Raw genomic sequence first — 15744 nt, 5'->3', positions numbered from 1 at the left:
GTATCCAAAAAAATCCTGGTAATGCAGCTATTTTTTACTTTACCTGGAGAATCACCTTCTGTTGGCATTGATGGATCATAGTCCGAGGAAGAGCATTCCTGCTTGATTTCTTTTTTTATCACAAGCGGTCCATACTCTCCATACATAGCCTCTGTACCATCCCCACGCTGAACCGGAGGGGACAAAAGTGACCCTGGCTGTTGGGGAGGAATTCCATACATTGCTCCTGCACGAGTCATTTGAGGCGGAGGGCCACTTGGAGGACCTCCAAATGCAGCAGTTGACTGTGGTGGAAGTATTTGGGGCTGTCCTGTAAAGTTTCCTGGTGGAGGAGGTCCAGGAGGGGGGCCTGGATGAGGAGGCTGGGCAGGGCCTCCAAATGTTGCAACTCCAGGAGGTGGTGGTGGTCCCCCAAATGCATTTGGTGGAGCAGGGGGCCTGTTAGTAACTTGTGAATTTGGCATATTGCCAAAAGGTCCCAAATTCATTTGTGGTGGCTGTGTAGGGGGTTGGCCAAACGGTGTTACCTGGGGAGGAGGTGGAGGTCCTCCATAGGTTGGAGCAGGAGGTCGATTCTGTGGAAAATTGGCTGGATTTGGAAGAGGGGGTTGTTGATTAAATCCACCAAACTGTGCAGGTGGAGAGCTAGATGGTGGAGGCCCACTAAAGTTTCCTGGACCTTGTGGAGGTGGTGGATTTGGAGGACCATATGCTCCAGGTGCAGGGGGTCTCTGAGACTGTGGTGGAGGAGGAGGAGGGGCACCAAAAGAATTTGAAGGTCTAAAAGGTGGAGCCTGCGACCCAGGAGGCAAAGCAGGTTGTCTTTGAGGAAACATACCAGGGTTTGGTCCAGGAGGTGGTGGTCCTCCAAATCTTGTTTGCTGAGCTGGGGCATTTGGATGTGGATGCATGAAAGGGGGATTGTCCTGCATGTTGGGAGCTTGTGTAAAAGCTACCGATTGTGGTGGCAAGCTTACATTAGGAGGAGTCTGTGGGGGGTTCTGTGTGAAATTAGGATTCTGCAGACCTGGTGGTAATTGAGCTGTTGGAGGCCCTCCTGGATGCATTTGTTGAGCTGGTGCCCTCAATGGTGCTTGCTGTGGTGCTACTTGAAAATTACGAGGAGGTCCTGGTTGCTGCTGAGAAGGTGAAGGATGGGGAGCTTGTTGTGGCAGCCTGGTAGGTATTTGTGGCTGCTGGGGAGCAGGTCCTCTTACATTATTCTGAGGTGTGGGAGCCCTAGGTTGCCCAGGCTGGAACATTCTTTGATTACTACCAGATGGATGACTTGCTGGAGAACTATCCTGTCTTGTAAATCCTGATCTGTTTCCAGTGTCTTTTTCTGGTCTATTGTCCATTGGTTTGTCCAGTTGTTTGGATGGGTTGTAAACCTTGGATTCAGGCCTCTCCCTGGTAAGGGACTCCACAGTTTGAGAGTCATTCTTCTCATCTTTCACGTTTACAGTTTTTGTTTCAGGTTTACTTTCTTTTTCTGATTTCTTCTCACTTTTATCTGAACTAGAGTTTACTTTTCCAGCTGCAGCTGCTGCTGTAATATGAAGGGGAAAAATATATGTACAAAGATCAACACTCTCTGGTTTGTATTTCCCTCACCTCCAATTTAAAAATCTGATTAACTATACTTGCATGTCACAAAAATATGCTATGTTGAAACATTAATACATTCATTGTAATTAAATACCTTGCATTGCCAAAAATCTGTCCATGAAACTGCCGTCATTGGAGAAAAACTCGGGACTAGGCGCGGCCTTCTCTTTCTCTGTTTCTTTTGCAGCTTTGGATTTTTTCATCCAAGATGGTAATCCTGCTTTCTTTACAGTCCTGAAAAGGAAAATCTTAGTTCTACAACAGTCATAAAAAAATACATATAACATTGTTTTGTTGTCTTGTTAACTTACACTTTAAAGCATACCTTCTGGTCAATGTCAGGCCATTTCAGACCCAGTAAACTAATATTGCTAGACAGCCATACAATACAGTCAACATGGATACCATATTCAAAATTAAAATCAACGTAGATGATCTGTCCTAATGGGACTAATAGCACAAATGCTAATGGAAAAGCATTAAGTAACTATTGCATGAAAATCAATACATAGCTATCAAAGGATAGTGATGCTTCACATGACTGTCGCTAACGCATAATCTGGGTCGTAGACACAAGGATGTCAAATTATGACCTGTCCGGGACTCGAGTAAACATCAGACCAAAATCTGTTCCCCCCCAAAACCATTATTTGTGTATTAATTAAAACCCACAGATAAAAAAATTCCAGGTGACATGGTAGACTCTAGTGAAATAATGCCAAGTTCACTGGTGTGACAGGTTGTTTAGTGTCAGTCAATTAGGTATAGGGTATACTGCACATTACGGGCGCAACAGTATGACAGGAATCACAATACAAACCTCAAGATACGTGTAAGATGCTATGAATAATAACAGATGAACAATTACACTGCTTATGGTATCATTTAATCGTACCTTACTGTTACAACAGCATGTTTTTCTTTAAAAAGATCAAAATATCAACATGATCTACCGTGTTCTTCTGTTGCACAGAATCCAAAATGCTCCCATACTGGAGATTAATGGGTCGCAGGGAGAGAAATAAGTCATCTTTACGATCAGCAACACGTTTTTCATTACCGGAAGCCATTATTACAACATAACTTTAAAGCCAAATCGGACGACTCAAATTAAGCTGGACTGAGAATACTGAACTGTTGCATAGTTTAAAATATTGTGAATCGAACTGAAGCATAATATGACCGTGACATGGTTAATCATTGCACCCTTAACTGCACATTTAATGCTCCATTATTGAATTGAATTCTAAATATGAAATTCCATCACCATTTATTTATTCTTTTCACAAATCAGGATCTACAATGTTCTGATAATAAAAGTTTGTCTTAGCCATTTTTATCAGAAAGTACCGTCACCTTTTATGATGTGTAGATCAACAGCAAACAAAAATGGTATGCATCTAAATGATCACAGCAATTCTTAATATTCAATGTTTTATCTTCAAATCATTTAATGACTTTTAAAGTGATGACTCAACAACGATGCTGATTGGATGAAAAATTTGTTTGATTTTTTAGCAAAAAAAAAATTCGTCCGGAGTTCATTTGCACTAAGCACGTGGGACTACTTTTCTCTGGAATGCGTCTTCCCCAATCTAACATTTTAACACTAATCATAGAATGGAAATTTCCACACAAGCATTGTAAACATATTTGCATTGATGAAGTTTTCCGTTCGATTTTTGATTTGATACTTGCATCAAGAAAATAATTATGTTTCATTTCTTTATTACTAAAATCTTGTCACACTGACATCAGCTTGTTGTGGTGATACAAGATATAGGGAAGCATTTCTGAATGCATGAACAATTATTTTCATTAATCCAAGTTCAAGTGGTAAATCATTGCATTGGTTCTGTAATTGGAGTTAACAAAAATGTTAATGTTTGAAATTTGTTTGAGAATATTTTAGCACACAGAGGTAAGTAATCAGCTCATGTTCATTCTGAACTAATAGGGTATTAAGGGTAGGGCTGACACGATTCACCAAAATATCGATACTATTCAATATAAACGCTTGATTCAATGTTCGATTCATTGCCTTGATTTTTCGGTTCAATACTTTTATTACAAATGGGTGCAATAAAATACATCAGACTCAGCCTGTACTTGTTATTTTTACCTGCATAAGATACAAAATAGCGTCAAATAACATTCAGACTGTTGTTTGCCTCAAGTCTGACGAAAACGATAATGAAATTAATCAGTTTAAACTACAAAGTCAACAGTCATCTTACCGTTTGGCAGTTTGGGCAGGGTTGTCACTAACGCAAGAATATGCGTCTAAGATGCAGAAAATTCGTTTGGGATGCAAGTTTCTCTGATATGGTGAGTCCTGCTGACGCATCACGAACTCCAAGTAAAAATCATAATTTTACTTAGAAACCCTTATATTGTGTATTAATCAAAACTTGTAGTAGGAAAAAATCTAGGTAAAACATTACGCTCTAGTGAACCGAAATAATACCACTGAGTTTACAGTGTCTCAATCTGACTTGTTTGTTCAGCGTCAGTCAATTAGGTGCGAATTAGAATATAGTATTCAAAAGGTAATTAGATAAGATGCTAAATGTCAGAACATTTTGCCACTGGCAGTTATTTATCCTTATTTCTTTCTTTATTTGTTTTACAAATCGGGATCTATATTTAAATATAAATGTTTGACTTCCGGTAGCCATTTTTATTGGAATCAAAAGTAGCGTAGTTTGTAAACTTTGGTAGGTTTTACAGATCGTCGGCAAACAAAAGTAGTATGCATCTATTTTATCACATTAATTTGGTTAAAATGGTGTTTAATATTGAAATGGGTTGTTGTAATGATAGGAGATTCGGGGAAGTACTTCTGTTGGCATGGACAATTAGTCATCCGAGGCCAAGTTGCAAATGATTAAAAATAAATCTTAAAATTGATATGTTTTGTATTGTTTCCATTTCTATTGTCTTATACAAAAAAGACTCAGTAAATATTCAAGGGACTCATCAAATTTTCATGGGACTCAAGCTGCTTTAAAACCACGAGTCCGGGACTCGTCTTCAATAATTTCTAGTGACAACCCTGTTTGGGAACACTTTGCTTTTAAGATTAAGATTTTGAATATTGGTAATCAAATTTTTCTTCAATGTTCTGTAGATTGAATCATATTGAAAGTATCGAATCGTGGCATAAGTATATTGCAATATGTATCGTATCGTGAATGGGGGCATATTGTTTCAGCCTTAATTAATGGTGCTTAAAAAATTACCCTTCATTTTGCATTTCTAGGAGATCTGGTACAAAAAGAACTCAACAATTTTTCATGGGATTCAAGCAGCTCACAAACCACGGGCCCGGACTCGCCTTGAAAAATTCCTAGTGATAATCGAGTGCAGAGATGATATCGCTTATGTGGGAAATAATGCGACTTTAAGAAAAACAGAAACAAAGAATACAGTCTTCAGAATTTTAGACACATACGTTGAACTCTGGGGCACAGCCGGTTGAGGGGGTTGAGACTGTATTTTTTCCATTATTTGCTTTTTCTTCTCCTCTATTAATCGCTCTTGCTGGGTCATCTGCACCATCTTGTCTTTGTATGTCGTATTGCCACCACTCCATGATGGATCGTTTGCTGGTCGTTTCTTTGACATCACTTACTGTATTGTTGCAAATTCAAAAGATCTTTCTTCAGGCAAGCATTATTTCATCCACATTTACGATGTCAAACTGAACAAATTATGAACCTTTTCCGAGCGTGGTCGAATTTTTTTAACCTTTTTCAACAAGAGAGTTCCACGATTGCCTTAATGAAATCTAAACTTTGATTGGGTCTTATGATTTAAATAACCAATGAGACAATCTGTTTTGTCTTGGCTTTGGTATTGTGTCAAATATGGCTGCGGAAGGCACATTGCTGTTTCAACGAGGACAGGTTAGACAAAATTTATGTCTTTGAAAAAAAAGTTGTGAAGTAAAGGTATTTGATTATGAATGCCATGTGCCCATATCAATGGATTTTTTTTTCAATTGTCACAATTTGAATATAGCCAAGGTTTTAAATGGTACATTTACCTGTGTATATAACGTCGGTTCAACGTTTTCTAGTTTTGAAAAATCCAAATAAAGTGAGACAACATTTCCTTCTGGATTATAAGACGGACAGGGTAAAATGGGAGGAAGAGATAGGGGGAAACGCTGGGTTGGGAGTAGGGGAAAATGAATTTTGGTCACATCGGCACATTGACATGTCGGCATTTGGTGAAATAGATACTTGGCGAAATATATACCAGCGATGATGAATTCGACACTTATGATCATCATTTGGTATAACGTACAGTCAGAGACAAATATAACAGAGATAAGCAACTCTTACTGCGGCATGTTTACCGCTTAAATAATGTGACGGTCTCGTCTATAAATTGTTAATGTTGACTCATATTTATTGGTTTGATAAATTGATGTTGATTTAAGTTTATTTCACTCCTATCATGAATTGGAATTGAACGTAACAAGTTTTGAAATGAGTTTATGATAAAGAAATATACTATTACCATAAAACTTGGCGAATCATAACTATTTGCTGAAATTTTTCGAGTTAAAAACATCACAATCTATCTAGAGGAACTTCTGCCAGGATTACAACACACCACAATTAAAAGCATCACAATCTAATACTATCTAGCAGGGTTGGCAAAAAAGTGGTCAATATGAGTATTGACCAGGCCGGTGGTCAATACTGGTTAAAACCGGTCAATACTGGTTGATTGAAAATTGTTTGGTCATTATAGTCTGTGTTGTTGGTTATTTTAAATGTTTCAGTGGCCATTATGGTAAATACTGTAATTCATAACATGCACTATCAGTTTATAATATACTTGCAAGTCATAATATTAAATAAATAATGTAAATGACTCAATTAAATAGGGGAAGATATAAAAGTTTATTGTAAAAATTAAAAACTGTTTCGTGGCCGTATTACTTTGGCACTGACAACAGCATTGCAGTCTTTACATCTTGCTGTGGTCTTGTTGTTGTCCTCAACAATATCATAGAAATTCCAAAATGTTTTGTTGAAGCCATAGATAGTATGATGGGGGAAGTGTTTTCTATTTCTGTTCAAATTCTTTAGTTTATCAAGAACTACCTATTGTTTCAAATCTTCATTTAACTGTTAAATAAACATTTTAGGGGGTGTGCTGGTGATGTTTTCATAAACAATAACATGTACACTGGTCCTCTCTGGTTCCAGAGTATGCTAATTAACAACTGTCAACTCTGTTTCCTGTGCTCAGGTACATCTCCTGCTCTGTACATTGCAACACATTGTTTATCTACAGCATCAGTCACCCAATTCATATTAAATCACTGTGTTTATTTAATGTCCTGTTATTCTTAATCTGTCCAGGTACATGTATAAGAAGATCCTATTGTCTAGTTATGCTATATGTGACCCTCTTTTATAGTTCTGAAGATATTATGGTCACAGTTTCAGCAAACCAAATATATTAAACTTATGAAATTACATCTAATTATATAATGAAAATTATTGATAACCAATTGATCCATATATCATAATGAAAGGCTTAATTTATCTTTGCAAAAAATATACAAATATAGGAAAATGGACAGTTTAAATCTCAATTGACCAGTATTGACCACTTAGGGAGTATTGACCGGGACGGTTAAAACCAGTTAAAACTGCTGGTTAAAACCGGGGGCGGTTTTAACCGCCCAACCCTGCTATCTAGAGGAACTCCAGCCAGGATTACAACACACCACAATTAAAAACATCATAAGCACAACTGGAAGAAACAGACTTGGTGGTGGAGCGAAACAGTCGACCAAGCTGTTGGAGAGAAGAGACGATGCTTCAGAGCATGGAAAACAGGTGGTAGCAGAGAGACATACAACAGAGCCAAATGCACTGCTAAAGTTGCTGTACACCACGCTAAGTCAGAGGCCGATAAAGAGGTTTTTCTTAAAATAAACCCCAAGTCAAGTGACATCTACAAGCTCGCAAAATAGATGCGCCGTGACAATCAAGATGTCTTGGGTGAGAAACCAATAAGGAACGACTGGTGAGCTCTCATTGGATGATGAAGCGAAGAAACAGTCATGGAAGCAGCACTATGAGCGCCTACTGAACGTTGAATTTCCATGGAACCCTGATGAGCTGTCAGATGAACCTCCTGTGGAAGGACCTAGTAACCCTATTACCCGGGAGATGATCACAAAAGCAATCAGTAAAATGGGTGTTGGCAAAGCAGCAGGACCATCTGGTATAGTTGCTGAGATGCTGAAACCAACAGGTGAACTGGGGGCAAGTCTGGTGCAGGAACTGATTGAAGCCATCATCAGAGAGGGGTGCATACCTGCCGAATGGGAAGAGAGCTTTATATTCAGCCTGTACAAAGGTAAAGGGGATGTGCTAAACAGAGGTAACTACCGTGGACTCAAACTTATTGATCAGGTCATGAAAGTTTGGGAAAGAGTTGTTGAGCAGCTGATCAGACAACAAGTACAGATTGATGACATGCAATTTGTCTTCATGCCTGGTAGGAGCACCACAGACGCAATCTTCATCATACGCCAAGTCATGGAGAAACATCAGGCAGCAAACAAACCATTGTACATGGCATTTGTAGACTTGGAAAAAGCTTTCAACCGTGTCCCGAGAAAGGTCATCTGGTGGGCCCTGCGTAAGTTGGGAGTTACGGAATGGCTGGTTCAAGTGGTGACGTCTATGTACACCATTGTTCGTAGTAGGGTACGAGTCGGTAACAGCTACAGCGATGAATTTGAAGTTAGAGTGGGCGTCCATCAAGGATCGGTCCTAAGTCCCCTTCTATTCATCATTGTCCTCGAGGCTCTATCACTAGAATTTCGTACCAGCTGCCCGTGGGAGCTCCTATATGCTGACGACCTGGCAATAATTGACACCTCGCTTGAATCACTCAAGGTACGTCTGGACAGATGGAGGAGTAGCATGGAAGAGAAGGGTCTTAGAGTGAACATGGGTAAGACCAAGGTCATGATCGCTGGTCCCAACCTTGACTTATTGAGGAAAACAGGCAAACACCCCTGTTCTGTATGTCTGAGTGGAACAGGCAGCAACTCAATCCTCTATACACACTGTTCAGAATGGGTGCACAAAAAGTGCAGAGGGCCCTCTCAAAGCAGTTCCTCACTATAAGTGTTTGCGCTGCGCTGGTGCGGCAAGACCAATAGATGGCAGACCAATGACGGAGGTTGGTATTGGTGACAGCACGCTTGAAGTAGTGACAGACTTTTGCTACCTGGGCGATATGCTGTCATCAGGTGGAGGCTGTGAACTCGCAGCAGCTACACGTTACAAGGCTGCCTGGAAACAGTTTAGAGAGCTGATACCAATCCTAACCAACAAGCACTTGCCAACAGCTACTAGAGGGCGTGTCTACTCCTCATGTGTCAGAAGTGTGCTTATGTATTGCTCTGAAACTTGGGCTGTTTCTGTTTGGTGAAGCCTGAGCAGACCATTCATTTTGAATCCCTCCTCACTCAAGTCAACTTAAAAAGCCTCGCAGACATCATGCAGAAGAGCAGACTGTGTTGGCTGGGGCACGTTGAGCGCAGCACTGGCTGGATTGCTCAAGTCCGACAACTGAATGTACCAGCGGAGAGGAACACTGACAGACCCAAACTGTCTTGGGAGGATGTCATGAAGCGGGATAGGAAAACCCTGGGTATGGATTCTGTCAACCCTCATCACAGACAGGAATGGAGAGGAAGACTTAGATCGAGACTGGACAGTCAGGCCCCACCCTCAACAGAGGATTAATTGATGGCCTGATCAACAATTAAACTGGATATGATGATGATGATGATAATCTATCTAGAGGAACTATTGCCAGGATTACTCCACAATTAAAAACATCACAATCTATCTAGAGGAAATCCGGCCATGATTACAACACACCACAATTAAAAACATCACTATCTAGAGGAACTTCTGCCAGGATTACAACACACCACAATTAAAAACATCACAATCTAATACTATCTAGAGGAACTCCTGCCGGTATTACAACACACCACAATTAAAAACATCACAATCTATATAGAGGAACTATTGCCAGGATTACACCACAATTAAAAACAATACAATCTATCTAGAGGAACTCCGGCCTGGATTACAACACACCACAATTAAACAAAATAGAACAGTAACAATTCATGGAATTTATGGATTATTCGATAAATCATATCATATAACTTATTTCATTTACTAATGATTTATGTCATATGAAAGTTCATAGTATGTACAAACCTTCTGCAGTTTTACATTATTTATAGCAAGTTCAGCTAAGTATTTAAAGGGACTGACTCACGATTTTTCCCAAAATTTTGTTTTTCACTTTTAATGACCAAAGTCTACTGCCTAATGTGTTCAAATGATTTCACATAAAAATTAAGATTATACATTATCACAGAAGCTCATTTTAGAGAGTTCATTATTTGTTTTGTAAACAAAGATTGTGGTATGTTATTGTTTACGAAATTTTCAGAAGAAATGGATATCGATCTAAGTTTATTATATCTTTCACATTTCAAGCATTCTTCAGGTAAAATGTGTCATCTAAAAGTGAAAATTTGTGATTATGCAAAATTAAGATGCTTTATATTACAAGATTGATATTTCACTGGTTTGTTTGTTTACATAAATAGACTCGAGTCTTTGTTTACATAACACAGATTTAAGGCTAAAATATTGCTTTTATTCTTGCATTCAGTAGGTCAAAATGTTGGCTGACAACATTAAATGAGTTATATTTTTAATGTTTCACATCAAAAATAAAAAAATATTTTGTTCAAAAATCGTGAACCAGTCCCTTTAACTTCATGAGACAAGTTTCATGTATGATTATTCTGATGTTGACCAACCCATAGTCGAAATCGGTCAACCAAGTAATTTACTCGTGCGTTCCCATGATGTGTTTGTGATCTGTTTATAATTTTAGATCCATACCCTATTGAACACCATGTGGTATCCACTCTTGAGAATTTTCTGCAATTTTAACTCAAGGTGTTGATTTCCAGAGATCTTAATCAATACAGTAGTTTTCAAGTTGACCACTAGTCTATTGAAACGTTGTCGGACAAGTAAAATTTATGTTTGAACAAGTAAGTTTCAAGGACACTTGTCCTTATCAAAGTAAGAAAGAAAGTGAGTATTGAACCTTGTTTGGGCAATTAGTTTTCTTCCTTTCTTTCATTGTTGGTTAACTTGGTTTTCCAGACTAGGTACGAATTTGAGCAGGTACTGAAATGACTATTTTTGTAAGTGCCAAAATGACTAGGTGCTGATATGATTTGTACCAGGTTATGAATGTGTTTAAATATTTTATTGGCAGCAAGGGAGTGACAGTGAAAATGATCTGTGGGATGACACAGCACTAATCAAAGCATATGACAATGCTATCAGTTTAGTTAAGGTAAGAATGATTCATAAAATCTATTTCTGTTTAGGGTTCTTCTAAGGGTGTAAAGACACAAATGTTTAAACGATGATATGATGGAAATATCTTAGTTGAAAACATTTTCATTGCTCTAAACTGTGAATAAAAGGAGTTACTTACATGATACCTATTTGTAGGAAAAATCAACACAATCTTTCTCTGTGCCCCTTTTGAAAAAGAGGGGGCATAATGTTTTGCACCTGCCAGAAAATGGTTGCCTCTAGAGAGTAGATGACCTCTATTGATTTTGAGGTCACTAGGTGAAAAGTTAAGGGTCAATTAATCCACTCTGGACATAAGAAGATATTGTCCGATCAATATCTTGAGAACCCTTTGCTTGACAGATATCAAACTTGGTACACTAATCATTTCCCCTAAGAAGCAGGTGACTCCTATTGAGTTTGAAGTCAAAGGTCAAGGGTCAAATTGGACAAAGTAAGATATTGTCTGCTCAGTATCTTGAGAACCTTTTGTTTGACAGACATCAAGCTTTGAACACTGCTTCTACGTAAGGAGTAGATGACCCCTTTTGCTTTTGAGGCCACAATGTCAAATGTCACAAGTCAAATTACTCTGCAGATAGGAAGATATTGTCCACTTAATATCCTGAGAACCTTTGCTTGACAGACATCAAAATTGGTAAACTGGTATATCCTAAAGAGTAGATGATTGATTTTAAGATGAAAATACTCTGGACTTAAGAAAATAATTCCATTTGATACATCTTGTGAACCGTTTGATGGCAGACATAAACTTGGTACACTGGTACCCCCCCCTAAAGAATAGATGACACCCCCCCCCCCCTTGGTTTTCAAGTCACGAAGTCAAAGGCCATAACTCAAATGAAATGTATGCTCAGTACCTTGAGAGATCAAACTGAATATTGATAGTAGATACCCTTTTTCCCCCACTATCATTGCAGACAGTTGGTGCCTCATGGAGGGCATATTTCTAAAACATTTCTTGTTTTTTATTACTTTTTTTTAATACCATATACAGTAAAACTCGAATATAGCGAACACGGATATAGCGAAGTTACGGCTATAGCGAAGTGAAATCAATTTCCCCGGCAAATTCTTTATAAATTCTATATAAAATCTGCGTTCATAACGAACACGGATATAGCGAATTTACGGATATAACGAAGTAAATTCATATTCCCCTTGAATTAAAAATGACCGTAAAAATCACCTTTTATAACGAATCGCCTCTGTATGTAATATACAGTTATCATTAAAAAAAATTCATTTTTAACTCGTGAATTTTAACAATCACTAATTACAAAATTTCTTTTTGTATTCTTTCAAAAGAGTTTGTTAACGCAAAACAATACTTACACATACATTTAGCAAATATTTTGTTGGTATTGTTTACTATTCTCGTTAATCAAATTTGAAGTTTTATTGCATTTATTATATCATACACTCGTTTACTTGTGTAAAGCAACAAGTAAATGAAAAATGCGATAGACTGTTTGTATGTATTGCACATAATTTTGTAGATATTTTTCTTTCGACATGTCCTTGCGTGACTTAACAATCCCTAAAGATAAATTATCACATATAAATCAGTGTGTATATATCTTGTACAAAAATATTTCTTCTAAAAAAAAAAAGGCTTAATTTTTCTTAGAGACAATACAAACTCAAGTATACCGATTGCTGCTTTCTTATGCAATTGATATACATGTAGAACCAATCAGTTTTTTAACGAATTCGTTATATTTTAATTATGAATTCGCTATAAACGTATAGCGAATTACGCTAATAGCGAATTTTTACAGAGTGTCCGCAGAAATTCGCTATATCAGAGTTCTACTGTATAAACAGACTGAGGAAAAATATGTGTTTTACAGCATTGCAATTCATTTCTCAACAACCTAATGAATTTGTCCTTTAAGGCCAAAAAAAATATATGTTGGTTTCCACTTTCCCGACCTACCCTAAAAATTTCTGCCAACCCTAACACATTTTTTCCCATTCTCACAGATTTTGCAAATGTCATCACTTTAACAAGAGTATATTTATTGACTTATTTATTAAGTTATTTATTATGCACTAAGGCCAAGTAAAATTAATTAGTAGATTATCATTCCCGCCCGCCCCTCGAAAATCGCCCCGCCCCGATTTTTTTATTTTTCAAAATTACGATTTCCGGATATTTTTATGTCCGGTCCGGTATCGTAAACGTACTTTGTTTCACTTTGCCTTTTAGAAACCCAAATACACATGTAATTATGATTTATAAAGCCTTTTCTCAATGAGAGAAGGCATTTTCGAGGTCAAGAATACCATGGCGAAAAATAAAAAATAAAAATAAAATCCTCCCACCCGCCCCATTTTTTTGTGAAGTTTGAATGATAATCTACTAATTAATTTTACTTGGCCTAATACTAGACAGATTCCAAAATACAGAAACAGTTTTTGTTTACAGTAAAGTGAAGAAATGTATTGATTCATCATATAACTTTTATTTGATTACTAAATAATCACTTCATTTTATGCATAGTAGAATACTAAATCATAGAAAATTATTCAACTTATAAAATTAAAAAAAAAACTACCTACCTACAGACCCTTAAAAATTTTGAGGTGAAAGTGGAAACCAACATATATTTTTTTTTGGCCTTATTAGAAAGATCTTACTACAATTGTCATGCAGGGTTTCTTTCTCTGTTAGATTATATCAAGACTAGACCTCATTCTTTTTTAAAAGGTTGAGTCCGAGTAAATTTTGACCTTGACCTTTGGGCCATCACACCTCAAATCTCAGCCTAAAACTCAGTATTTCTGACTCACCTGAAATATTTTGCTAAAACAGTGTGCCCTCAACCCTATTTTGAGAAACTTCACACAAGTTGAGACATGAGATTTTCTTGAGAAACTTCACACAAGTTGAGACATGAGATTTTCTTTCAGGGTTTGGCATTTTGGGTTATCCACATTCCTCTTGATTTATGTTTAAATACTCAGTTAGATGATGATAGTTTATGCTAGATTCCAAAGTCTGTCACCTGATACTGAAATTCAAACTGGATATATGCACCAATGTGTTGTTAAGCGTGGATCTATGTGATGTTCTGATAACATGCATTAATGTCTTTGTGTCACCCTGGTTTAGATTTTTTTTAAATTTAACTATTTTTATGCTCCCAATGGAAAGGGGGGCATATTTGTTTGCACTTGTCGGTCAATCAGTAGACCAAGTGTTATCCACTCAATATCTTAAGAATCCTTTGGCAATCTAATTAAAATTAGATCTTCCATTTGCTCCCCGGTTTTCGATACGTCGCGTGAATCTTCCACACGATGTATCAAAAACCGGGGAGCAGATGGAAGATCTAATTTTAATTAGATTGAATCCTTTGCTTGACAGACATCAACCTTGTTAAACTGGTTTCCCCTAAGCAGTAGATGACCACTGTCAATTTTGAGGTCAAAAGTCATTAAGGGTCAATCTATTCTGGACATAGGAAGATGCATGTGTTCTTGAGAAACCTTTACTTGACAGATGTCAAACATTACACTGGTTCCACCTATTAAAGAGGTAGATGTTTCCTATTGATTTTGAGATCAAAAGGTCAAATTAGACATATTAACATATTGTCTGTGCAATATCTTGAGAACCCTTTGCTTTGCAGACATCAAACTTGGTACACTGGTTCTACCTAAGGTGTATATGATCCCTATAGACTAGGGGTGAAACGATGCATCGCGATGCGGCCGAATCGCGATGTAGTGGTCTCGATTCGATGTTCAATTTATTCGGGGTCTGTTTCGGTTCGATACGGTTCTAAAATCATAGCACACATTGCTTTTGATAACAAGGTTTCTGATTAGCCAATGGAATTGAAAATTGCCCAATCAACATACGAATAAACTTTACTGTATCAAAATGGACACAGTCGAGTTGAAAAATGCACCCCCAATGTATAAATCCTGGGTATGGCGACATTTCGGATTTAGGACAAGTGATAAGTGTGTTGCTTTATGTTAAACGTTTTTACATTATGCAGAATTTATTTGCAGAGAGCAATAAATACAATGAAACATAAAAAATCTTAGCTTTATAAAGAATTTGGTACATGCTATTGTATCGAATCGAAAATCATCGAATCGAGACTAAAGTATCGAAAATCGAATCGAATCGAGAAGGTACTCCACTGTATTGTTTCACCCCTACTATAGACTCTAAGGTCACAAGGTCCAATACCAGGGATCAAACTACTCTAGACATTGGAAGTATCTTGCGTACCTTTTCTTTGACAGCTAGACTTCAAACTTAGTGTACTGAAAACCCCTAGAGAGCAAGTGACCCTTCTCAATTTTGAGGTCACATGGACAATGGTCAGGGGTCGAACTACTCTGGACTTAAGAAAATATTGTCTGCTCAATATTTTGTGAACCCTTAGCATGACAAACATCAAACTTGGTATACTAGTACCCTCTAAAAAGTAGATCCCCTACCCCACCCCCATGGTCAAAATGTCTTATGGTGTTATAATTCATTTTGAATCTCATAAGGTCAAAAATCAATTCTTTCTGGTCATAAAAAAAATACTGCTAATTATCTTTAAAACTCTTTGCCAACCAAAATCTGAATATCAGTTGTTGAGTTACAAGTGAGATATATCGCTAACAATTCTTTGTTATGTAAACAAGGCTC

General features: G+C 37.5%; 2 protein-coding genes across 5 annotated transcripts in view; one reads left to right on the top strand and one right to left on the bottom strand.

Moving 5' to 3' along the window:
• LOC125649696 (bromodomain-containing protein 4-like) overlaps window positions 1-5280 on the bottom strand; it is a 28222-nt gene extending 22942 nt beyond the window's left edge. Inside the window, exons 1-3 of one of the 4 annotated variants that reach the window (XM_048877399.2) lie at window positions 5063-5280; window positions 1703-1842; window positions 44-1549 (exon numbers count right to left, since the gene is read on the bottom strand). In XM_048877399.2, the coding sequence (XP_048733356.2) occupies window positions 44-1549; window positions 1703-1842; window positions 5063-5235 (1819 nt within the window). In that variant the 5' untranslated portion in view covers window positions 5236-5280. Of the gene's footprint in view, window positions 1-43; window positions 1550-1702; window positions 1843-2561; window positions 2691-5062 lie in introns of those variants that run through there. The other 3 variants (XM_048877400.2, XM_048877401.2, XM_056164834.1) reach the window with 3 other exon arrangements.
• Window positions 5281-5363: 83 nt separating this feature from the next.
• Window positions 5364-15744, top strand: part of LOC125649711 (survival motor neuron protein 1-like) — a 19847-nt gene continuing 9466 nt past the window's right edge. The window contains exons 1-2 of the mRNA XM_048877423.2: window positions 5364-5516; window positions 10975-11055. Coding sequence (XP_048733380.2) covers window positions 5478-5516; window positions 10975-11055 — 120 coding nt within the window. The 5' untranslated portion in view covers window positions 5364-5477. The remainder of the gene's footprint in view (window positions 5517-10974; window positions 11056-15744) is intronic.

Source organism: Ostrea edulis, chromosome 5 (assembly GCF_947568905.1).
Source record: "Ostrea edulis chromosome 5, xbOstEdul1.1, whole genome shotgun sequence".
In the NCBI taxonomy this organism is placed as follows: Eukaryota; Metazoa; Mollusca; class Bivalvia; order Ostreida; family Ostreidae; genus Ostrea; species Ostrea edulis.
This window is presented reverse-complemented; position numbering and strand designations above follow the sequence as displayed.